Below are 24,870 nucleotides of genomic sequence, written 5' to 3'. Positions count from 1 at the left end.
AATGAAACATTCTGTAATTAGAAAGTGGCAATGGCTGTACATCCTTCTGAACACTAAACTCCACTAAAAACTGAATACTTTGAAATGGTGAATTTCATGGTATTTGAATTATATCTCAATTAAAAATTTTTATATGAGACTGCATAAAAACATAATGTTAAATATGTTTTTGCCTTTTTTTCTTTTTTTTTTTGCTTTTTAGGGACATGCCCTCAGCTTTACAGAAGTTCGTAGGCTAGGGGTCTAATTGGAGCTGCAGCTGCCAGTCTATACCACAGCCGCAGCAATGTGGGATCTGAGCTTTGTCTGCGACTTACACCGCAGTTCATGGCTATGCCAGATCATGGACCCAATGAGCAAGGCCAGGGATCAAACCTGCATCCTCATGGATACTAGTCGGCTACATTTCTGCTGCACCACAAAACAAACTCCTAATGCTAAATTAAATAAATAGTAAAATATGTAAAATTCCAACACAACAAGTTCAGTATATAAAAGTGGGAAAAGGGAATCTTATGATCTAGTAAGTCTGGAAAATGCCAAATTAAATTTTTAAAAGTCCTATCTTTAGTAATATACATTATGAATCTCCAAGAAAAGGTTAAAATGTAAAAGCATTTCTCAGAATTATCTAACCACATTACTAAATAAACTCTAAGTAATTTTTCATGGATCATGCTCCAAGGAACACATTTGGGAAATAATGATTAAGCTTTGGCAATATATCAGGACCCAATTCAAACCATACTAATTCTGTTAAAGGGGGACCCCACCTTTGCTCTTAATATTTATAAAATTAAACAATGCTTTGAGAATAATCTTCCTAGAATCAAACCTCAAACTTTCAAAATGACAGAAAAGATAAGACCTCACACTAATATTACTACCATCATTTGAGCACTTGGCAAACTAGGTGCTTACTTTCCTTTAATCCACAAAGTAACCCCTTGATGTACAGAAAGATTAAGTATTTTGCCTAATACCCCCTAGCCAGCAACTACTGGAACTGAAATCCACATTCCAAGAATCTGATTCAAGTTAATGCTCCTAACTATGTTGCTACAACTTAGATCTTTTTACCCCAGGTACAAGAATGTATCTTTATGGGGTTCCTGCTGTCCGTCTGTGGTAACGAACACGACTAGTATCCATGAGGATGCCAGTTCGATCGGGCATTGCCGTGAGCTGTGGTGTAAATTGCAGACGAGGCTTGGATCCCGAGTTGTTATGACTGTGGTGCAGACCAGCAGCTGCAGCTCCATTTCCACCCCTAGTCTGGGAACCTCCATGTGCCACAGGTGCAGCCCTTTTAAAAAAAAAAGGATCCTTAGGCAAATAGTAAAAGTTTACTTTGGGTGAATTATCCTACAATTTTTCAATTTAGCATAGATTCTCCCTTTTCTGTGAAACTGTACCACTCTGGTTCCCTTTTTTCTTTGACCACAACCTTACCCTAAGTGTACTTAGTCTTCTCCTTTTGCTGTACACAACCTTTTGTCTCACTGTTTTACTTCACATTTTCAACTAATAGCCAGCTAGAATGACTCAAATCTAGCATCTCATGCTCTGACCAAAATCAAAGCCTACATTTCTGTCTAGCAGATCTCTTTTCATGAAGAGATGAGTAAGATTAAGAATGAATAAAAGCAACCTCATCTTCCCCAGTGAGTATGCTTTGCTTCCCTATTTTTCAGTCTCCAGAAATGGAACCCTTGTTGAAACTCAGTTTCAGGGACACCTACTTCCTAAGCAAACCTTCTCTACAATATCCCTTGAACTGAACCTGTAATTTCCATTCCAACAGACTCCCCCTCTTCCAAACAGACTCTTACCACTTCACTTAGGATATTCTGTGTCCTAATTCTAACTTCACTTTCTCAATTCCAACTCTCCTCCTAGCCTTGCTATTCTATATTACACACAATCTGCCTGAAACACCATGGAACCAGGGATGGATTAGCCGTAATATATTTTCTGATGCTCAATTTCCAAAAGCACCCTTATACTTTCAGAATTTTAAATTTAGATTCTATTACGGCTCAGGTCAAACATAGGAGAACAGGCTAAAATAAACTCACTGTGGCTCCCGATGGCATTCCAAATCAGAAACTCAACTAAGGCCAATCCTATTATAAACATCTGTTCAGAAGTTCCAGTCATGGCTCAGTGGTTAACGAATCCAACTAGGAACCATGAGGTTGCAGGTTAGATCCCTGGCCTTGCTCAGTGGATTATGGATCCAGAGTTGCTGTGAGCTGTGGTGTGGTCGCAGACATGGCTCGGATCCTGAGTTGCTGTGGCTGTGGTGTAGGCTGGCAGCTACAGCTCCAATTAGACCCCTAGCCTGGGAACCTCCATATGCCTCGGGAGCGGCCCCAGAAAAAGCAAAAAGACAAAAACAAAAACAAACAAATATCTGTTCATTGGGTCTACAAATAAAGCTGGGTCTATCCCATCCACTGAGCAGTGAGTGCCCTCTCTGTTTCCTTGGAATATAATCTACAGGTCAAATTTCATTTGGATCTATTCTGGATGATAGTTACAGTCACTTAAAAAAAAAAACAGTTTGAATCCATCACCCTAATAATCAAAGGCAAGAGAGTTCATTATAAAGTTATATAAGAATATAAACATAAAATATGTATACACATATAAAACATATATGTAAAGTTATACAATAATATAAACATAAAACACATATGTACATGTCTATATACAGAGACACACACCCCCTCCATGCTATGATGGGAACTCCACGTTCCCAGGGACCTTGCCTCAGCTATCTGATCTCTCTCCTCTGTCTTCACTCTCTCCCTGTATTGGTTTGTTCTTCTCATCATAAGTAGGTTCAAAGTCTCTTCTATCTTTAAAAAACAAACAGTCCCATCCTGCTTCAATAAACACTGTTTCATTTTCTCTTCATAGCCAACTTTTCTCACACCTCCCTCCTCTCTTCAAATGACGGCACTCTGGCTTCTGCCCAAATCATTTCACTGAAACTGCTCATGCCAATGGCACTAACGACCTCTGACTACAAAACCCAATAGAATTTTTCTCTTATCTCACTTGTCCTTTCTGGGCTTCCACCATCACTGCCACTCAACTCCTTCTGAAAACTCTCCCTTGGCTTTCTGCAATACTAGTTTGTCCTGATTTTCTTCTTGATATCCTGTTCTCTCTTCTTCAGAATCCCTCATGGACTCATTTTTCTCTGCTGGCCCTTAAACTTTAATATAACCAAAGCTTCCAAGCTTCATCTCACTCTCTTCACTCTTTATTCCCTCCCTGAGTGACAGTGATAGTCTGCAAATCTTTGTGATCAACCCAGACTTTTCTTTCACAGTTCTGATTCAACTGGCTATGAAACACTGGGGCTGTCCCACTGGGATCTCAGACTCAATATATCATAAAGTGAATGTACAACCTTTACCTTAAAGTTCCTTGTCATCTTTATATCCTCCCCCCCACCCCACTGCTCCATTACCCAAGAACTGAAATGAAGGATCATCATAAGGTTTCTCCCTCCTTTCTGTCCTCCCTCAAAATCCCGTTATTCAATCTCTACTGTCCAGTTCCCATAAAGATTCTATCTTTTTACTATTTCTTTAATCCTAACTTTCCTCTCCATTTCCACCATCACTTAATGCACACTCTCATCACCTCTTACCAAGATGACAATGAAGCTTCCTAAGTAATTTTCTCCCTAACAGTCACTCTTTACATGGTGGCTAAGTCTGGAAAAGGTTTTACCCTTTAATGGCTCCCTCAAAGCTGCCAAAACCAAATGTAAACTCATCAGCACACAAATCCCTTCCTGGATGGCCCCTCTAGTCTCTTCAGCACCATCTCCCATTCCTCCCAACCTCTCTCCAGCCAAACCGAGCTATTATTCTGGCAGTTTCCCACAGGTTCTACTTATTTCACAGCCCTGTGCCTGAGAATACTTAAAATGTGCTACACAAACACCCATAAAACAATACAGTGATATGTTCTAGAACATCATTACAGTGGTTCCCCATTGGAGTGGAGGGTGGAGGAAACAGGCCTAAGGGGTGAAATATAGGATCTAAAACTTTTTTTTTTTTTTTTTTTTTTTTTGTCTTTTTGCCTTTTCTAGGGCTGCTCCAGCAGCATATGGAGGTTCCCAGGCTAGGGGTCTAATCAGAGCTATAGCTGCCGGCCTACGCCAGAGCCACAGCAATGGCAGATCCGAGCCGCGTCTGCAACCTACACCACAGCTCACAGCAACGTCAGATCCTTAACCCACCAAACAAGGCTGGGGATCGAACCCACAATCTTATGGTTCCTCATCAGATTCATTAACCACTGAGCCACAATGGGAACTCCTAAAACTTGGTTTACAATGTCTTCTCCCTTCCTTATTTTTTCAAGAAAAGACCTAAAATAATTTCCCCCAAATGTCAGTGCTATTTAATGTAGACTTAAATAGGTACTACTTAAATTCTTATGAAAATCTTTCTGCATCAACATTTTTCAAAAAGAATAGAAATTGAAAACATACTCAAATGCCTTAAAAAGAAGGGGAACCTCCAGATTTTAACTTTTATCATACTGCGATCATGTAACAGTATTAAAGGGAGGCAAATTAAAAGCTCACGATTTGACAGAAATGCACTGAAATGCCAAATGCAGAATTGCCAGCTTGCATGTATATCCATAATATAAAATCTATGCAACTGGCATGAGAAAGAAAGTAAGGTATAATTTGGAGCTTTGCAGATTATGTTTCAATTTCAAGAAATGTGAAATACAAAATTCTAGAAAGCAAAACATTAAAGGAAAATGACTAATTCAGGTAGCTAAGAATCAGAATTTACTGTGTTTAGTTTTGTTTATTCTTCCATGACACTCAGGCCAAAAGAACACTGAAAGACAACTTAAGAGACATAATATTTATTGTGTTGCTATGGTTTCCAAATTAACAAATAAAAAATCATTACTCAATTTCCCAGCAACTTCCCTTAAGTAGAAAATCTGAGGCACCATTTTTCTTAATTAGATCTTACAATATAACTATGTTTAACCATTTTTTTTAAAGCTTTTGGTAGTTGGAAACTAACTATATACATTTTTCTGACAATAAACACTAATACATATTAGATAAAAATCTAGGGATTTTAACCCATCTTCTCATGTCAAACAACTCTTATCTCCTTTTTAGTCAGAAACCTTTTGACAGCAAAATATTATTTTGCAATGAGGAAAGCGATTTCAGTTTACAGACTTTATTACTGAGGTTTGAATACCACCTAATAAATAGATAGCATAGGAAAACCAAAACTTTGGCTCAACAATGACATATCTAACCAAAAGGGAAAATGTGATTCATAGTTCTAGCAGGAAAACTTTCTGTGTGTGTTGAGGGGTGGGATGGGGGGTTGCTTAGCAATGTCTTTACATTTAGAATAATGATACTGTGCTATTTGAATTTTTTCCCCCAAATTCCTCTAAGTCACAGGACTGGTGAAGACTGACAGTGAACTTTATACCAAATTTTTTAGTCACACTGTCACAAAACTAAGTCCTAGGGCTCAATAATCCTTCCTTAATTCAGGTTAGAGGGACAAAACAAGGAACAGTGAGATACTGAGGGTAACACGGGCCATCAGAGAGCCAGGGCTCTGTATTTCGGGGGAGGGTGTGTGTGAGTGCGTGTGTGTGTGTGTGTATCTGTATTTCGGGGGAGGGTGTGTGTGTGTGTGTGTGTGTGTGATGCCCCAACCACATCTCCCACCGTTCTTTGCCTTAGTTCCAATATGTAAATGGGGAAAAATGGAGAGAGGTCTGCACTCAACAGGAATTAGAGGTGCTCATGCACTAATGCCACTGGAAAGATTCCTAAGTGACTAAAAACAACTTAGATTTCAAATCATTTGTCTAATAAAAACTAAGTACAAAGGGAGAGAATTTTTTTATTTTTTAATTTTATTTTGGCTTTTTAGGGCCACACCCATGGCATATGGAAGTTCTGAGGCTAGGGATTTAATCAGAGCTACAGCTGCCAGTCTACGCCACAGCCACAGCAATGCCAGATTCGACTTGAGTCTGCGACCTACACCACAGCTCACGGCAATGGTGGATCTTTAACCTAGAGCGAGGCCAGGGATCAAATCCGAGTCCTCATGAATACTAGTCAGGTTTACTATCACTGAGTCACAAACAGGGTCTCTGAGAATTTTTAAATAAAAGTTTTAATTGGGTAGAAACGGAAAAGAAAAACGTTCTTTTCATAACTGAAAAATTAACTCATATTTTATGATCTTTTATAAATTTTTGTGTACCACTACTGGGTGTAAAAGGTATTCTGAACAAGAGTAATTCTGCCTCCCGTGAAGTTAACTTCTCAGGCAAATACAATTTGCACAGAACAATCTGAACCCAACATAAGAGGATGATCAAAAAAGTGTCAAAAGTAAGACTTGAGACATGACCTTGAAATCTTAGAATTCTTTAGGGCTGAAGCATGATTATCACCAACTCTTTCTCCCTAGACACTCTCATCCATGACTCATGATTTCAATTACTTTCTACATGTACACAAGTCTCAAATGTCTAGGTACAGCCCAGACCTCTCCTTTGAACTCTTGATCCAAAATCCCCAAACTGCTTCTTCAAAATCTCCACTTTGAGGCCTCAGGGGCACCTTAAATACCACACATACTAACATATATTAATGGTCTTTTCTCCGCAAACCACCTCCTACACTGATGTTGCCTATCATCCAACCAGATGCACAATCCAAAGTTCCCCTCTGCTACCCAACCACTGCCCTCACTGAGCATCTCCCACTTACCTCTGCCCTCCAACCACCTCTCCCCAATCCCACTGTCATCACTCTAGGCTAGGCCCCCACTGCTTGCGAAAGTCTCAGGACTTATCTCCCTGTAACACTAATGTCTCTTTCTGATACAATCTCTAGCCTGCAAGTAAAGCTATCCTTTGAAGACACACATTTGATCACATCATATCCCTACGCAAAACCCTTCAATGTTTTTCCACTGCTCTTAGGACACAGACCAAAATCTATCAGGGTTCTCAACCTTAACCCTACTGACATTTAGACCAGAGAATTCTTTGTTGTGGAAGGCTGTCCTAGGCACTGTAGCATTTTTAGCTACATCCCTAGCCTCTCCCCACAAATGCCAGTTAACACACCCCTCCCCTAATTGTGCCAGGCAAAAATATCTTCATACATTGCCAAATTTCTTCTGTGGGACAAAATCACTCTCAGTTGAGAACCACTAGCCTATGTGATCTGGCTCCTGCCTAACCCAGGCCACTCTCCTCCTTGCTGTCCATGTCAGAGTTAACAGTGGTATCATGGGAGACACAAGAGTTAAGAGTGTAGAAGCCTAACTGCAAAGTTCAGACCTACCCCTTTCTAGTTATGTGACCTTGAGCAAGTTACCTCACTTCTCCATGCATTGGATTCATCATGGATAAAATGAGAATAGTAGATTACTCCAGAGTTATCAAAAGGATTAAATTTGTTTAAATAACTTAGAACAGTGCCTGGTACTTAATACGAGCTCAGTACATGTTAGCCATTGCTGCTGTTATTCCTTAAATTCTCCATCTTCTTTCAGCCTCAGAAGCTTGTCACACATTCTTCCCTCTGATAGTAAAGCTCTTCTCTACATCTGACAACTCTTTCCCCAAAAAAATTCCACTCCTCCTTCAAAACTCAACTGAAAGGGCAATTCCTCAGGGAAGGCCTCCCAAAGTCCCCAGACATGTCAAATTTCCCGTTATACATTATTAATGAAATCATTACTGTTGACTCAAAGCACTTATCACAGTTATAAATAAATATATTATATTTCCTCAATCCTAAGAATGCCATGGGTTGTGACCTACACTGACAATCACAGCTTTCAAGACAGAAAAGAAATTACAATATTAAATGCAGGCATTAATTGTGAAGGGAAAAAAAGAAGCTGAAAAATCAAAGGACTAGTTCATTACATAATTATTTTTCGGAGTCAACTTTCCCCTCCAGAATCTAAGCTCCCCAAAAGGAAATGATGTTAGACCTAGCCATTCCACGTCCTCCTTACCTAATACAGCACCTACAGAGAAGAGATGCTCAGTAAACATTTACTAAATGAATGACATTCAAAATTCATGTTAAAAAAATAACTTTATTCTTGGAGTGTCCCTTGTGACTCAATGAAAACAAAACCGACTAGTATCCATGAAGCTGTGGGTTTGATCCCTGGCCCCACTCAATGGGTTAAGGATCTGGAATTCCTGTGAGCTGTGGTGTAGGCGGGTAGCTGTAGCTCCAATTTGACCCCTAGCCCGGGAGCTTCTATCTGGCATTGCTGTGGCTGTTGCGTAGGCGGGTAGCTGTAGCTCCAATTTGACCCCTAGCCCGGGAGCTTCTATATGCCTCAGGTGTGGTCCTATAAAACAAAACAAAACAAAACAAATCACAATCCTTTATTCTTAAATGAAAGAGAGTATTAACATCCATAATTATTTATGATTATGGTAATTCTTTGCATTCTTAAAAACTGCTATCCTTGCCAAAAGTTTTTAATCATTAATTTGACACGGCCTAAAAATAAATTACTCAAATATTATAGCAAAATAGCTGAGAAAATCATTAGCTCTATCAAACTATTATGATTGTTATGCCATAAAACAATCACGGTGGAGAGTATCTTTTAAACTAAGCACAGTTCTTTCATTTGTATCCTTCTTCTCAGGCTGCTAAATCTATAATCAAAACTACAAACTCCTGATTCTCACTACTAGAGGCCTAGAATATACGGCTTTAGGCAGCAAAATAATTAAATACAACTAAGTGTCCATCGGCAGATAAATAGATAAACAAAATGTAAACAATGGAACATCATTCAGCTATATAAGAAGGAATTAAGCTATTTAAAAGGGGAAAAAAAGAGGAATGAAGCACTGATACATGTCACAACATGGATGAATCTTGAAGACATTATGCGAAGAGAAAAAAGGCAGACACAGCAGGGCAAATACTGCACAATTCCAGTTCTATGAAATATCTAGAATCAGACAAATTCATAGGAACAATAAAGTAGATTAGAGTTTCCCAGGGGCGAAAAGAGGGAGCAATGAGGTTACTGCTTAGCTTAATGGTTACACAATTTTTGCCTAGGGTGATGAAAAGATTTTTTTTTTCAGCTGCACCCGCAACATATGGAAGCTTCCAGGCTAGAGATGGAATATGAGCTGCTGATGTGACCTATGCCACGGCTGCAGCAATGCCCGATTCTCGTCAGAAACAATACCAGATCCCTAACCCACAGCACCACGGAGGGAACTCTAAGATTTTTGAAATAGTGGTGACAGTACACAATATTGTTAATGTAATTAATGGCAATGAATTGTAGAGTTAACGGTTAAAATAGCAAATTTTCTTTCATTTATACGTGTGTGTGTGTGTGTGTGTGTGTGTGTGTGTGTGTGTGTGTGTGTGTTTCCTTTTGGCCTTGACCAAGGCCTATGGAAATTCTCAGTCCAGGGATCGAATTAGAGCTGAATCTGCAACCTATGCCACAGCAGTGGCAACAATGGATTCATTACACACTGCTGGGTGGGGATCAAACCAGTAATGCCACAGAAATGAGCAGGATCATTAACCCACTGTGCCACAGTGGGAAGGCTCTCTCTCTCTATTTTTTTAACCACAACTTTAATCATGTAAAAGTACTGAATGGTTTGCTTCAAATGAGTGAATTATATGTTATATGAATTATATCTCAATAAAGCTATTTTAAAAATAAAATTCAGGAGTTCCCATCGTGGTGCAGTGGTTAACGAATCCGACTAGGAACCATGAGGTTGAGGGTTCGATCTCTGGCCTTGCTCAGTGGGTTAAGGATCCGGAATTGCCATGAGCTGTGGTGTAGGTTGCAGACACAGCTTGGATCCCTCACTGCTGGTGGCTATAGCTCTGATTAGACCCCTAGCCTGGGAACTTCCATGCCGAGGGAGCGGCCCTAGAAAAGGCAAAAAGACAAAATAAATAAATAAATAAATAAATAAAATAAAATTCAGCAGTTCTAGCAGCTATAAATGTTAAATAGACAAAGAGCTTCCTATCTTCCTTATTTTTACAAGTAAGTTTGACAACCAAATATGTAGACATGTAACTTCTGCTCAACATAAAAGTCCCCAAACATCCCATTTGCTAGACTTCAACTCCTATAAATAAGATGAGCAGTTTCTATGCCTGTACTGATTCTTTAGATTCAAGAGAATTATGCACTATGAGCATAAATTTTCTTTGAGTTTTGAATTTCAAAAGAAATTACAGAATTTTAGAATTAGAAGGACTCTCAGATCATCAAGTTCAAACATAAATGTTCTTATGACTTCCATTTGAAGAGGTGTGCAGAAAACATTTTCCTCATAATTTCAGCTCTGCAACAAAGGAGTAATATTCTAGGCTTCAGTGATGCCTTAATAAGACTGCTTGTAGACCCTTCAAGAGGCTTCTACTTCTCATTGAAACACTCACCTTAACATTCACCAATCTGACTGAGACAAGGCAGCATAAGTGGCCTTCATCTTCCCTCACTTCCTCCTTTTGAGAGGCTAGCTGCCTAAGGGTCCCCAGTTTGACTTACTCTGTGCTACTAGGTAATTTTCACCCCCAGTCAACCCTCCAATTGCATTTTCCCCAAACCGGTGGAACAGTCAAAGCCAACAAGCAAGCAGGGTATGCAGCCAGACTGGCTTTCTGATGCCATAGAGAATCTGCTGGTGATGTTCTCCAATACCTACTCTTATGAGCTCTTCAGAGAGATATGACAGACACCCTCCCCCAGCAAAGCAGCAACATGCCTATTACAAATACGGTGGCACTTCTAGATCCAGCCACATTCCTGCCTTCACAGAGCAATCTTCAAATATCTTTTAAAGATGCAAACAATTTTTACAAGATAAAAATATTTCTGGAGATGGACAGTGATGATGGTTGCAAAACAATGACTGTACTTAAGCCCCGCGGGTACTCCTATCCTCAGTTTCTATTTCAAGTTATTAATAAACAAGATAGCCTATTGCAAGCCTAACACTATGATAAAATTTACATGCATAATTTCCTTTAGATATCACAACAGTCCTTAGTATAGGAGGCCTGTATTATTCTCATTTTATAGATCTGGAAATTGACATCCAGAGTAGTTACTTAACAAAACTACTCAACCAGCAAATATTAGAGCCAGTATTCAAAGCCACACCTCAACTCACCAAAGCCCAGCTTTTCTGGAAGTGGAATGATATGGAAAAATAAATGATGGCTTTAAATAACTGTATCTGAGTCCCAGTTTTGATACCTTTCAGATACTAATCTCTCAGCTTCATCTGTTTCCTCATCTGTAAATAAGGCTAATAAAAATACCTATCCTACCTAACTCATAAGGTTGTTGTGAGACTCAAGATGTGAAAGTGCTTTTAAAATCATGAAAAGTTACAGAAAAATAAACTATTAATGGAGGAGATAGAGAAGACTAGAAAATAGCACGGCACAGTGAGACTCTGGAGTCAGAATTCAAGTGTTTGAATCCAAGCTCTGCTATTTCGTAGCTGTGTGACCTTAGGGAAGTTACTTATCTTTTCTGTGCAATGATTTCTTCATCTGTAAAATGAACACAGTAATAGAACCAATTTCAGAATTTTGCGAAGATTAGGAGTTCCTGTCGTGGTGCAGCAGAAATGAATCTGACTAGGAACCATGAGGTTTTAGGTTAGATCCCTGGCCTCCTTCGTGAGTTAAGGATCCGGTGTTGCCATGAACTGTGGTGTAGGCCACAGATGTGGCTTGGATCTGGCGTTGCTGTGGCTGTGGTGTAGGCTGGCAGCTGTAGCTCTGATTGGACCCCTAGCCTGGGAACCTCCACATGCCGAGGGTGTGGCCCTAAAAAGCAAAAAAACAAAAAAATAATTTTGTGGAGATTAAATGAATTCATTTTAAATGCTTAGAACAATATTTGTCATATAGTAAGCACTCAAGTGTTGGACACTAGAATGCTACTCAATTTTGTAAATGAAGCATTATATCCAAAAAGAGTTAAAATACCTAGTGACAGTACAAAAAGAGCCAAAAACATACTGGTGTTTTCTCCCCGTACAGAATTCTGGGTAAATCCCTCCAGTTTTGAAAATAAACATTTTGAGTTGTTTCAATTTTCAACTAAAACTATGTGGCTTCTAAAATACTTCATTTTGGTAAATACTTAAGATCACTGTAAAGTGTTCTCCACTACTTCATTCCTAAGTATTTTTTACCTTTTTATCTAAAAATACCTCACTGATTTTTTTAAAGCAATTTTGTTGAAGTGTTATCCCAATTTTGTCATTAGTTTTTAGGTAACTCTTTTCTGCCACAAATATCCTCCTACAAAATTTGACTTCTAATTCAAAAGCTGAGTAGTTTATAAAAGGAAAAACGTAACAATGAGCTAGATCCAAAAAAAAAGACTGTGTAATATGTCAAGAGGAAATAGCAATAGTCCTAAATGAGTTGTTTACTAAGAATAACAAAGAGGAAGTGATGAGGGAATATTCTCACCTAAAGAATACAATTTTAAAATGTTCTGAGCAATTCTAGCACCATGTTAGTACATGGTCAGGTCTTCAGCTACAGAAAGACTCTCAAATACAGTGGACTCCTCACTAAGAAATCACATTTGGGAGTTATCTTACATTTCCAATATGCAAGAGGAAATGCTGGCAGAGATTCAATAGGTGGCACCCCTTTCCTTTTTGTTGAGTTGTAAACAAAGCAAAACAAGAGGCTTCAGAAACTCTATTACTAGCTAAAAATTAAACATAAAAATTCCACTGCAGTATCTCAAAAACAGCTAAGACACTGAATCTGAGAATATACCAAATAAGGACTGTTTCTGTCAACAGTTATACAGTGCTTCCTGGGATACATTACTGCAGAGCCTAATGAGCATTTTAATAATACAGTTATCATACCTTCAACATTCTAATTACTTTAAGTTTCAATAATGAAGATTAATTATAAATTTTAAAAGAAAAGGACAAGTACCTGGAAGTCAAATAATTCACAAAAATAAAATTAAAAATTAATCTTAATTGAGTTGAATAAATAGCCAAGTAAAGAGAGAGTAACTGTATTTTATTCCAATAAAGTATTTTAGAGGCCACATATAACATCTTATTTATAGGAAGCATTCTGAAACCAGTTCAATGAATGAATGTCTATATAAATATAGCATTTTTACAACATTCTTCTCTGTATAACTCAGTGTTGAGAGGAGTTTCCCAGACATACCTCTCTGGCAATGCTACTCAAAGCTTCATCTTCTGCAGAAAATCGGTCTTTCACAGGCGTCCTTTTCCTTCCAGAACCAGGAGTCCCCATCTTGTCTTCTTAATAGTCTTTTAACTGTGAAAACGAACTGCACTGTTTTCAGCCCTAAAATAAAAACAAATAGAATAATGCAGGAAGTTTCTCTTTATGCAGTTTTAATGCTCATTTATACTTTTAACATAGAGAAATTATATTTATTGTTTATGTATAAAGAAATTGGTCACCATTTTTTCCTCCATTATCAACTTATTCCAATAAATTTTAAAATAATTAAATTTATACTAATTACTAGAGTTCCCGTCATGGCTCAGTGGGTTAAGAACCCGACTAGTATCCATGAGGATGAAGGTTTCAGTCCCTGGTCTCACTCAGTGAGTTTAAGGATCCAGCATTGCTGAGAGTTGTAATGCAGGTCATAGACATGAGTCAGATCCCCAGTTGCTGTGGCTATGGCGTAGGCCAGGTGCTGCAGCTCCGATTTGACCCCTAGCCTGGGAACTTCCAAATGCCACTGGTGTGACTCTAAAAAGAAAAAAAAAATTTTATACTAATTACTAAATTTAACTCTTTTTACCATTCTACCTACCCTCAGCAACCTGTGACAACGTATTATAATATCAGTCTCAGAAAACTGCAAACAGCAATTCTATTTAAGTTTAAAATTACTACAAATATATTTTTTTTCTTTCTTTCTATGGGCACACCCATAACATACAGAAGTTCCCGGGCTAGGGGCTGAATTGGAGCTGCAGCTGGCCTACACCACAGCCACAGTAACACTGGATCTGAGCCGAGGCTGTGATGGACACTGCAGCTCACGGCAGTGGCGGATCCTTAACCCCTTGAGTGAGGCCAGGGATCGAACCACATCCTCATGGGTAACAGTCAGGTTCTTAACTCACTGAGCCACAGTGGGAACTCCCACTACAGATATTTCTTTTCTTTCCTTCTTTTTTTTGTTTTTTTTGTTTTTTGTTTTTTCGGGCAGCACTTGCAGCATATGGAGAGTCCCAGGCTAGGGGTCAAATTGGAGCTACAGCTGCTGGTTTATATCACAGCCATAGCAACGCCAGATCCAAGCTACGTCTGCGACCTACACCATAGCTCGTGGCAACATCAGATCCTTAACTCGATGAACAAGGCCAGGGGTCAAACCTGCAACCTCATGACTCCTAGTTGGATTCGTTTCCGCTGCGCCACGATGGCAATTCCTTCCTACAGATATTTCTAAAACCTATTTCCATTCCAGAGTGAAAAACATTTCAGAAAAGCCATTCAGCCTAAAACTGAAAGCACATATTTAAGAAAACTTAATATAGAGCCTTAAAACTACAAAGGTAAGGTGGCTTTTTAGTAAAATGTAAGGAAAAATTCACTTACACTACTACTAAATTAAAAAGAAAAAAAACCCATGAAAGTTCATTTTGCAATTAGCAATAACCAACACCATCTAGGCAACAAATTCTGAGTTTCTGCTATTGCTAGGTAGGCACTATGGGAGATGCCAAAGATACAGCGATGAGCAAAACAGCAATGTCATAGGCCAATGACTAAGACTATATCTATGAATCTATTATTATTGTTATTATTATAAAATAGATGTATTTTTACAAAAGAGAGAAGAAAAATTCATCTCCCAGGATTAAATACCAAGGATGATAAAGACCATCTAACTTTTCTAACACATGGTGTTTGAAACTACAGATGCTCTTGAGAGAATGCATCCCAATTTACGTGACCTCCTTCTCTCCCATACACATTCCTGAGAAGTATAACTCATTTAGTGAAATATCCATTAACTTGATTTTTTCCCTAGCTTTAACAAAATAAACTGGTGAATGTTCACTATACAGTGAGTCACGCACACAAAAAAATCTCAAATTTGTCCAAATAGAATGAACTATATTAAAAGTATAAGTGACATGAATGTATTGGGATTTACTTGATTCAAGCAAAATAAAACAGAACCACTTAATCCAATCTTACAAAGAAGTTCTCTCCAAAGAAAATTCAGGCTACTCCCTTCTTAGCTGACACCATTTTTTATTTCCACAGAGCTGGCTTGTTAGGTTTGTCACTGAGAATGAAGACTGATGATAGTTTATTATTCTGCCATAGAAAATATATCTGTATATAAGGATTCATTTAAATGGAAAAGGAAGGGGAAAAGAATGTATATCTGAAGGCAGCAGCTGATCATGCACAAGTCTACAAATAACAAATGCTGGAGAGGATGTGGAGAAAAGAGAACCTACACTGTTACAGGGAATGTAAATTGGTACAACCACTATGGAAAACAGTATGAAGGTTCTTTAGAAAATTAAATATAGAAGTACCATATGATTCAGCAATCCCACTCCTGGGCATATACCCAGACAAAACTTTCATTCAAAAAGATACATGCACCCCTATGTTCACTGCAGCACTATTCACAATAGCCAAGACATGGAAACAACCTAAAAGTCCATCAACAGATGAATGGATTACAAAGATGTGGTACTATACACAATGGAATACTATTCAGTCATAAAAAAGAACAAAAATTCACATTCCCGTCATGGCTCACTGTTTAACAAATCCAACTGGTAACCACGAGGTTGAGGGTTTGATCCCTGGCCTCACTCAGTGGCTTAGGGATCCTGCGTTGCTGCAGCTGTGGTGTGGGCTGGCAGCTGCAGCTGTGATTAGACCGCTAGCCTGGGAACTTCCATGTGCCGTGGGTGCAGCCTTAGAAAAGACAAAAAGACAAAAAAAAAAAAAAAAAAAAAGAACAAAATAATGCTAATTGCAGCAACAAGGATGCAACTAGAGATTCTTATACTAAGTAAGTCAGAAAAGAAAGACAAACAACATATCACTTACATGTGGAATCTAAAATATGGCACATATGAACCTACCTACAGAACAGAAACAAGACTCACAGACAAGGAGAACAAACTTGAGGTTATCAATGGGGAGGGGACGGAGTGAGATGGAGTGGGAGTTGGGGTTAGTAGATAACAAACTATTACATTTAGAATGGAAACAATGAGGTCCTGCTATATAGCAGAGGGGGCTATATTCAATCAGTTGTGATAGAACATGATAGAAGATAATATGAGAAAAAGAATATATATATGACTGGGTCACTTTTCTGTACAGCAGAAATTGACAGAACATTGTAAATCAATTATAAAACAAAATTAAAAAAACAAAGGTCTTTCACCTATTTAACAGTAATGCTGTACAAATATTAGTCACTCACTGAGAAAAAAAACAGCATGTGACACAAAGTTCCTTTTTAGACTAGAGTGACAATTTAGCTGTAGTATCGTCCAATATTTGTCCTTCAGCCAACTTTCCAAGTACTTGTTGAAAGACATTTCACAGAAGCAGCATACAGAAACATAGGCATTTTCTAATTCCAGACACACAAAAGTAATTACAGAAGAAAAATAGTTGGCTGCAAGTGTAGCAAAAATTTAACATTATTTTCTTTAGGAAGATGAGATTATGGGTGCATTTTTTTTTCTTTTTGATTCTCTAAAATTCCAGTAGCATTGAGAGAAAAAGAGATGCATAAATAAATAAATAAATAAATTCATATCAAAGAATAAACTGGCCCCAAAGTGGATGACACCTAAATTAGGCACAATATGCTACACAGCTGAGACCTGCTATCTGAAACCACTGGCAGTGGCACTCTTTTTCTCTTCTTATTAAGATTTTTATTTTTTCTATTATAGTTGATTTACAATGTTCTGTCAATTTCTGCAGTACAGCATAGTGGCCCAGTCATACATAAATACATATACATACATATACATACACACACACATATATATATATTACATACACACACACACACACACACACATATTTTTTCTCACATTATCCTCCATCATGTTCCGTCACAAGTGACTAGATATAGTTCCCTGCGTTATACAGCAGGATCTCATTGCTTATCCACTCCAAATGCAATAGTTTGTAACTACTAAACCCAAACTCCCAGTCCACCCCACATAAACAACTTATACAACCCAATGGCCAAAAAACCAACAACCCAACTGAAAAATGGGCTAAAGAACTGAATAGACATTTCTCCAAAGAAGATATACAGATGGCCAACAGGCACATGAAAAGATGCTCAACATCACTAATTATTAGAGAAACGAAAATCAAAACTACTCTGAGGTACCACCTCACACCATTTAGAGTGGCCATCATTAACAAGTCAACAAACAACAAATGCTGGAGAGGATGTGGAGAAAAGGGAAGCCTTCTTCACTGTTGGTGGGAATGTAAATTGGTACAACCACAATGGAAAACAGTACAGAGGTTTCTCAGAAAATTATATATAACTACCATTAAGACCCAGCAATCCCACTCCTGGGCATATATCTGGTGGCCCTCTTCTGAAAGTGGAATTTCTTTCTCCTCTTTCCCCATAATCCATTATCCTTCCTTCTCAATTAACACTGTCTTAGCCCTTATAGCTGCCTGGATATTCCTAGCACACAGATTTACATAAAGAATTATCTTTTATTAAAAATGCCTAAGAAACAAACTGGTTCAACAAGCTCCAAGCTAACCAGCCCTGAGAGAAAGATAACAGCAAAAGGGACAGAGGCACAGGATAGCAGCAGGAAATGGAAACAAATTCCTATCTTCCTTGTCCTCCTTGACCTATCTGCAAGGGTAACCAAGTGTTTATGTGTATCACTGGCCAGGTTTTGTCACCTTTTTCATTTGTACATGAGAGACAGATCAACCATTATCTATTTCAAAAAACAATCTAGTGCTTTTCAAGAAACATATACTATTTGTATTCTGTAAACACTCATTAATGTTAGAAAAACGGAAAGTATTCAGCTCCTATGTCTCTATCTTCTAATAACTCCAGAACACTCTCCATCAGTGATGAGGGAAACCTTAAAAGAAATAAGATTTCCGGCGCAGCCAAGAGAAAACTACTTTTCAACAAAATGACAAAATTAAAGATATAGACCCACCAAAGGTAACCTCAAATAAATTACGTCCAGTTTCTGGTTCTAAAGGACTTTCAATAAGTTTCTATTACAAGTAGGTTTTCTCAAGAACACTTTTCTTAGGGAGCCATGTTAATTTCTTTCAGCTTTTCCTTAGTGCTATCAACCAAACAAGTGCTAAATGTTTACATCCACTGACAAGAACAAAACTGCCTACATTTTTGTGTAAGTCTTTTACCCAATGTCAAGCTGATTTTCCCCAGATGGTTTTGTCAGTAAGTATTTGTCTACCTAAGGGAAAGAAAGGATGCTGTGGAATATAAATCCTCTAAAATGGATACATCAATAAGGCTTTATCTTCTCCAATGAGCTTCGACGGTAATACATTTCTGAAAAATAGGCTTTTTGCCATATTAAATGGCATTTCAATCATGATATTGTTCACTCTAGTAAGAACAGAGTATCAGCAAGCCATATTCTAAATACAGCACACTTAGATAGTTCTACCTGAATCCTGACAGTTGCAATTCCCTCATATCTAAGTATTTCATCATACAGAACTCAAAATATTGGCATGTCTTTTTTTTCTTTCCTTTTTTTAGGGCTGCACCTGTGGCATATGTAAGTTCCTAGGCTAGGGGCCCAACTGCAGCTGCCGGCCTATACCACAGCAACACCAGATCCAAGCCACATCTGCGACCTACACCGCAGCTCATGGCAACTCCAGATCCTTAGCCCACTGAGCAGGGCCAGAGACTGCATCCTCATGGATACTAGTAGGTTTCGTTACCCCTGAGCCACAATGGGAACTCCAAAATATTGGCTTAAGCCTGTGTCAGCATTGTCATTAGTTAACCCTAGTCTGTACAATAAAACATTTGGTAGTTTATTCATAAGCACATCCCAGGATGGGAATGGCACCTGAACTAAAAGAGTTGGTGTGACTGTAGTTGTGGCCAATGGACAAAATTTAAAGTGAAAGGATGCTGAGTTCAGTTGGTTGCATGACCAGTTGCTGCTTTGCCCTTCCCACTGCTCAAGCCTTCATTTCTTCACCTAGAGAGCAGACACAACTGTCAAACGATCTCACACAGCTAATATGAGGTTCAAGTGAATTATATAAATGCAAGCACTTAACTGCAAATCACTCCAGAAATGTTCAAAGTGTCTTGAATTAACAAAGCTCTTTGACATACTTAGCTTATGAAGTTGACAAAAGGGCAATCTTAGCCTTTCTTTATAACTTCATTTTTATTTATTTATTTATTTTTTTGGTCTTCTTGTCTTTTTAGGGCTTCACCCTCGGCATATGGAAGGTCCCAGGCTAGGGGTCTAATTGGAGCTGTAGGTGCTGGCAACGCCAGATCCTTAACCCACTGAGCGAGGCCAGGGATTGAACCCTCAACCTCATGGTTCCTAGTCGGATTCCGCTGCTCCACGACAGGAACTCCTATAATTTCATATTTTTAACTAAACAAAAGTATCCTCAAATTATTTCTTCCAGCATGCATCATGTGATATTATTGGTCATGCTAAGAATTTTTGATAACGCATGGAATAATATGGGAAAAAATGTCTTTAACAATAATCATTATACTATAGCACATTTACATAATAAAAACAAAAAGAAAAAAGAAAATTTTAAGGTACTTTATGATACTCAAAATCTTTTTTTTGAAAATCAAAATGAATACACGAGTTTTGGGAGCATGGCATTATAATGAGTGTTAGTTCCTTTATTATAACTTATTAGAGCCCAAGTGACTTAGGAGGAAAGATATAGGTTATTAAATGGTAACACCTGTGCATATCTTTCTACATAAATTCCACCTCGAAAGAAAAAGGCCTCTACACAAAGACTGACCTCTAGTCAATGATGCACGTGCTAAAATATTTAGGGTTGAAGTACAGTGCTACTTGCTACTTTGAAATGCATCCAAAATGAAAAAGATAGAGTAATGGAGAGATAGAGGAATGGATAAATGAATATATAGGTGACAATATTAATAGTAGAATCTAGGTGGTAGGTACATGAGTGTTCAGATTTCTTTCAACTTTTTTTATATGTTTGAGGATTTTTATAATAAAAGTATTAGAAAAGAAGTAATTGGTTGAGAAAGGTAGATGACTAAGTGAACAAAAAGGCATGGGAACTGGGAATTACAGTTTAAAAAAATCTTGATTTGAAATGAAAAAGGAAGGCCGAGGTCCCCGCTGTGGTGCAGTGGGTTGATGATCTGGTTTGTCCCTGTGGCCTTGCCAGTTCGATCCCAGTCTGGTGACAGTGATTTAGGGATCAGGGCAAGTTGGCACAGCTCTGGCATAGCCCAGGGATGGAGCTCAGATTTGATCCCTGGTCAGGGAGCTTCCATACGCTATGGGTACGGCCGAAAAAGGTGGGGGGGGAAGGGAGAGATAATCACAGTATAGAAGAATATAGAAGAATAGTTATGTATACTTTAAAAAGACTACGGGAAAAGGAGAGAACAGGAATTCCTAGACTTAAAGAGAACAAAATGGAGGGGGGAGGGTAAAGGGCAAGAGAGAGGGAGAGGGAGAGAAAGGAAAAAGGAAGGGAGGGAAGAAAGGAGAGAAGGGAAGGATTATAGTTAAAGACATAAATTCTGCAAATAACTAGATAAGACCACTACATAAAATGAATAAACCATTAACAGAACCTACAAAAAGGAACAAAGGTATATCTAGAAGTTGAAACAAAGTAAAAAATGAAAAAAAATACAAACGAGGCAAAAAATATATGAGGCAAAACTGGAGGGCCTGGCAGAATAAGGCAAGGTAGATACTAAACACAAACTAAATCTCAGGAAAGTTTTAGAACCCCTATGGTTAATTAAAGGTCATTGTTTATAAAATATAATGCCTATAAAGGGTCAATGAGAACTTGTATAATCACATCTTCTACTTCTACATTCAGTCGTCCTAAGAATATTCAAAAATGTTTTTTTAAGTCTCATATTTTGAATACATAGTATTCTTGTACATCCAACGGAACTGATGTTTCCATTTCCTCTTTTCATAAGATAACATGCCAGTGGTGCCTTTCCTTCCTTGCTAACAATGTTATTCAATAAATGAACTCTAATGCTATGTTCAACATGATTTATAATACAAATTCATCAACTGTGCAGAACCTAAATTAGGAAATGTACTCTTACCAACAACTGCATTCTCAGTAGGCCCTAAGAAGTAAACCATTTTCTAGTACCATTCAAATGTGCTCCATTCCCTATACCTTTTAAAGTATCGCTTAAATGTATGGTCGTATATTCACAGAATGGAAGGAAAGGGAGAGAGAATATTACATATTGCTTTAGATAGGTCAGACTTAAAAGTGTGAAATAAAGCAGAAAACAAGAAAATAAGAGAAGTACTAGGATTAACGACAGAAGCTCAGATGGCAAAAGAACAAAGATAAAACCAAAAAATGAGAGAGAAATGTGAAAGTATGCAATAAAGATATGATTTTTATGTAATTAACATGAGATTCTAAAATTAGGAAATTTTCATAAAATAAATCATATACCTTTAATTTTTCCCTTTCCAACAAATATCTACATAAGACCACTACATTTGCAAGGAGCTATGTACATAGTAATCACCACCTTGTAAGTAGGCAAAAGACTACAATGGGAAAATTAAAATGGTAAAGAAGTCAGAGATAAAGTACTTATACTACTTCTACATATCCTTTCTTAATGGTGTTCTCTGAAGAACAAAAGTTTTTACTTTGAGGAAGTCATTTCACTTTTAATTTTATTTTATTGCAAGGCCTTTGGTGTCATAGCTGAGAAAGCAGTGCCTACCCTAAGGTGACAAAGATTTACTCCTATGTTTTCCTCTAAGAGTTTTACAGTTTTAGCCCTTACATGATCCATTCTCAGTTTTTTTATATGGTGTGATTCCGGGATCCAACTTCATTCATTTCCAAGTGGATATCTACTTTTCCCAGCACCATTTGTTAGAAAGACAATTCTTTCCCTCACTAAATTGTCCTGGTACCCTTGTTAAAAACCTATTGACTGTAAAAGTAAGTTTATTTCTAAACCTTCTCAGTTCTATTCCATTGATTGATATGTATATCCTTACGCCAGTATCACACTGTCTTGATTACTATAGCTTTGCAGTAAGTTTTAAAATTAGGAAGAACGAGTCCTCCAACTTTGTTCTTCTTTAAGACTGCATTGCCTATTTTGGGCACCTTATCATTCCATACAAATTTTAAGAAAGGCATGACTATTTCTGCATCAAAAAGATATGGCGGGGAGGGTGGCAGGCATTTTGGTAGGGATTGCACTGAATCTATGGATCAATTTGGGGAGTACTGCCATCTTAACAACATTAAGATTCCAAACCATAACCATGAGATGTCTTGCCACTTATTTAGGTCTTCTTTAATTTCTTTCTAAAATGTTTTCTGATTTTCAATGAAATTCTTTCATTAAATTTATTCTCATACCACATTTTAAAGATATAAAAATTCCTATAAAGTGTAAAATGCTTCAGAAATATAACTGACAGCAAAAAAAAAAAAAAAATCTGAAATCACAATAGCAAAAGAAGTCATAAATCAAAATCAGAAGTAAATCCCCCTGGCTAAAGTTAATCTTAGTTGAGCCACAGGTGGATGGGTAGGTGGGTGGGGGATTGCACATTTTCAAACACAAATCTAATCCAAACACCAGACCTACATACTTAGTGAGAAGGCATTTTTTTTCTTTCTATTTCCAACTAACTAGATATGTAGCAACATTAAAAAGAACCATTAAGTCCTCTTACTGAACTGTACGAGAGTGTGTTTTCTTTCTGATGTATGTGGAATTATTACTGAAATACTTCCTTCATGAAAAGAAATGAAAATCAAAATCTGATAGAAGCATGTAGCTAACTCTGCCATTAATAATAAAATAGAAGGAACCAGAATTAAGTTCCATAGGGCAAAAACATTGGCCTTAGACCTTAAGTTCTCCTTCTGATTGCAGATGGACTCTACTGACAATATTCCTACTGACTCTATTCTAATAGTAACAAACACAAAACTTAGAGCATAATGCAACAAAAGAAAAAAATTACATGCATAAAGAATTATTTTGATTACTTTTTTAAGGCTACTAATTTATTTGAAGTACAGTTGATTTACAATATTGTGTATTTTAATTACGTTTTAATCTATAGTTAAAAAAAAAAAAAAACCAGTAAGCTGAGTATGACCCAAACTGACAACAGCCAGTTAACATGATGCAATAAATTGTGGTGTTAGAAAACGCATGGGAAGCAAGCAAAGACAGGAACAAGTTTAATATCACGCCCATAAGGTATAAAATAATGACAAAATGGCATGTAAAGCATGACTGAAAATATATAAATATATGCTACATATATTTACATAAAATATATAAAATTCTGTAAACATAAATAATAAATGGCAAAGGCAATAATGTAAAAAAAAAAAAAAAGAATTTGCTTTTTTCTTAAGCTTTATATAATGTTGATAATCACCTTACCAAAAACTGATTTAAGCTAAAGGCTACAATTCCGGGGCTATTTCACAATATGAAAACTTGTCACTATATTAATAAGCTGGTAAGGGGGAAAGATTCATTTAGCTTGTCAGAGCAATTGCAAAGTAAGACTATAAAAATTTATGTTGGTCATCTCTGGTAAAACCATAATTTTCTAATAGATTTCACATCAACCAACACTCTTATGGATCTAATGAAATTCTAAGTAAATGAAAAACACATTGATAATTTTAAAAAGAGTTAACACCATTAGACTAACTTTAAAATGTAATAAAATTAAAACTCTGACTCAAATCAACAGGTCAAAATTAGACCAAAGAAGTAACCATAAATGTCCTCTAAGGTCTATGGGGGGAAAAAAATCAACGTTCAAGCCTGTTATTTTATTTATTTATTTATTTATTCATTTGTCTTTTTGCCTTTTCTAGGGCCGCTCCTGCAGCATATGGAGGTTCCCTGGCTAGGGGTAGAATTGGAGCTGTAGCCGCCGGCCTACACCAGAGCCACAGCAATGCAGGATCCAAGCCGTGTCTGCAACCTCCACCACAGCTCTCGGCAACGACGGATCCTTAACCCAATGAGCAAGGCCAGGGATCAAACCCGCAACCTCATGGTTCCTAGTCGGATTCATTAACCACTGAGCCACGACAGGAACTCCTGTAAGTTTTTATTAACAGAGAAAAATTCTTGAAAATTTTTGGGTTTCCCTGAAGACCTCTATAATTCCTTTCACTATGTAACTCACCGACTAGGAAAAAAAAAATAATGGTGACATGATGTACTTTGATATCAGAAATGAAGATGTCAACATTTTCCTTCTCTCGAGCCACATTGCTCAGGTTTGTGTAGCTTAAACCTATCTTAGATAGAAAGACAAAATTATGCCCTAAAAGGGTAGGCGAGATAACGATTAGGCTCATAAAAGGAAGAAGACAACAAGATATAATGTGATACAAGTACAGGAGTTCCCGTCGTGGCGCAGTGGTTAACGAATCCGACTAGGAACCATGAGGTT

At 37.6% G+C, this 24,870-nt stretch overlaps 1 protein-coding gene across 50 annotated transcripts in view; it reads right to left on the bottom strand.

Moving 5' to 3' along the window:
- Positions 1–24,870, bottom strand: part of LRRFIP2 (LRR binding FLII interacting protein 2) — a 121,347-nt gene that overhangs the window by 81,423 nt on the left and 15,054 nt on the right. For all 50 annotated transcript variants that reach the window (XR_014822715.1, XR_014822717.1, XR_014822716.1 and 47 more), the window contains exon 2: positions 13,310–13,453. Coding sequence is in view for 47 of the 50 variants with exons in the window: in XM_021071625.2 (XP_020927284.2) it covers positions 13,310–13,399 (90 nt within the window). In the remaining 3 variants the exon portion in view is untranslated. The remainder of the gene's footprint in view (positions 1–13,309; positions 13,454–24,870) is intronic.

Source organism: Sus scrofa, chromosome 13 (assembly GCF_054392235.1).
Source record: "Sus scrofa isolate SSC_HxYL_T2T_F1_AM1 chromosome 13, Sscrofa_HxYL_maternal_Yorkshire_Landrace_v2.0, whole genome shotgun sequence".
Lineage (NCBI taxonomy): Eukaryota > Metazoa > Chordata > Mammalia > Artiodactyla > Suidae > Sus > Sus scrofa.
The sequence above is the reverse complement of the archived record's forward strand: the minus strand, read 5'-3'. Positions and strand labels throughout refer to the sequence as shown.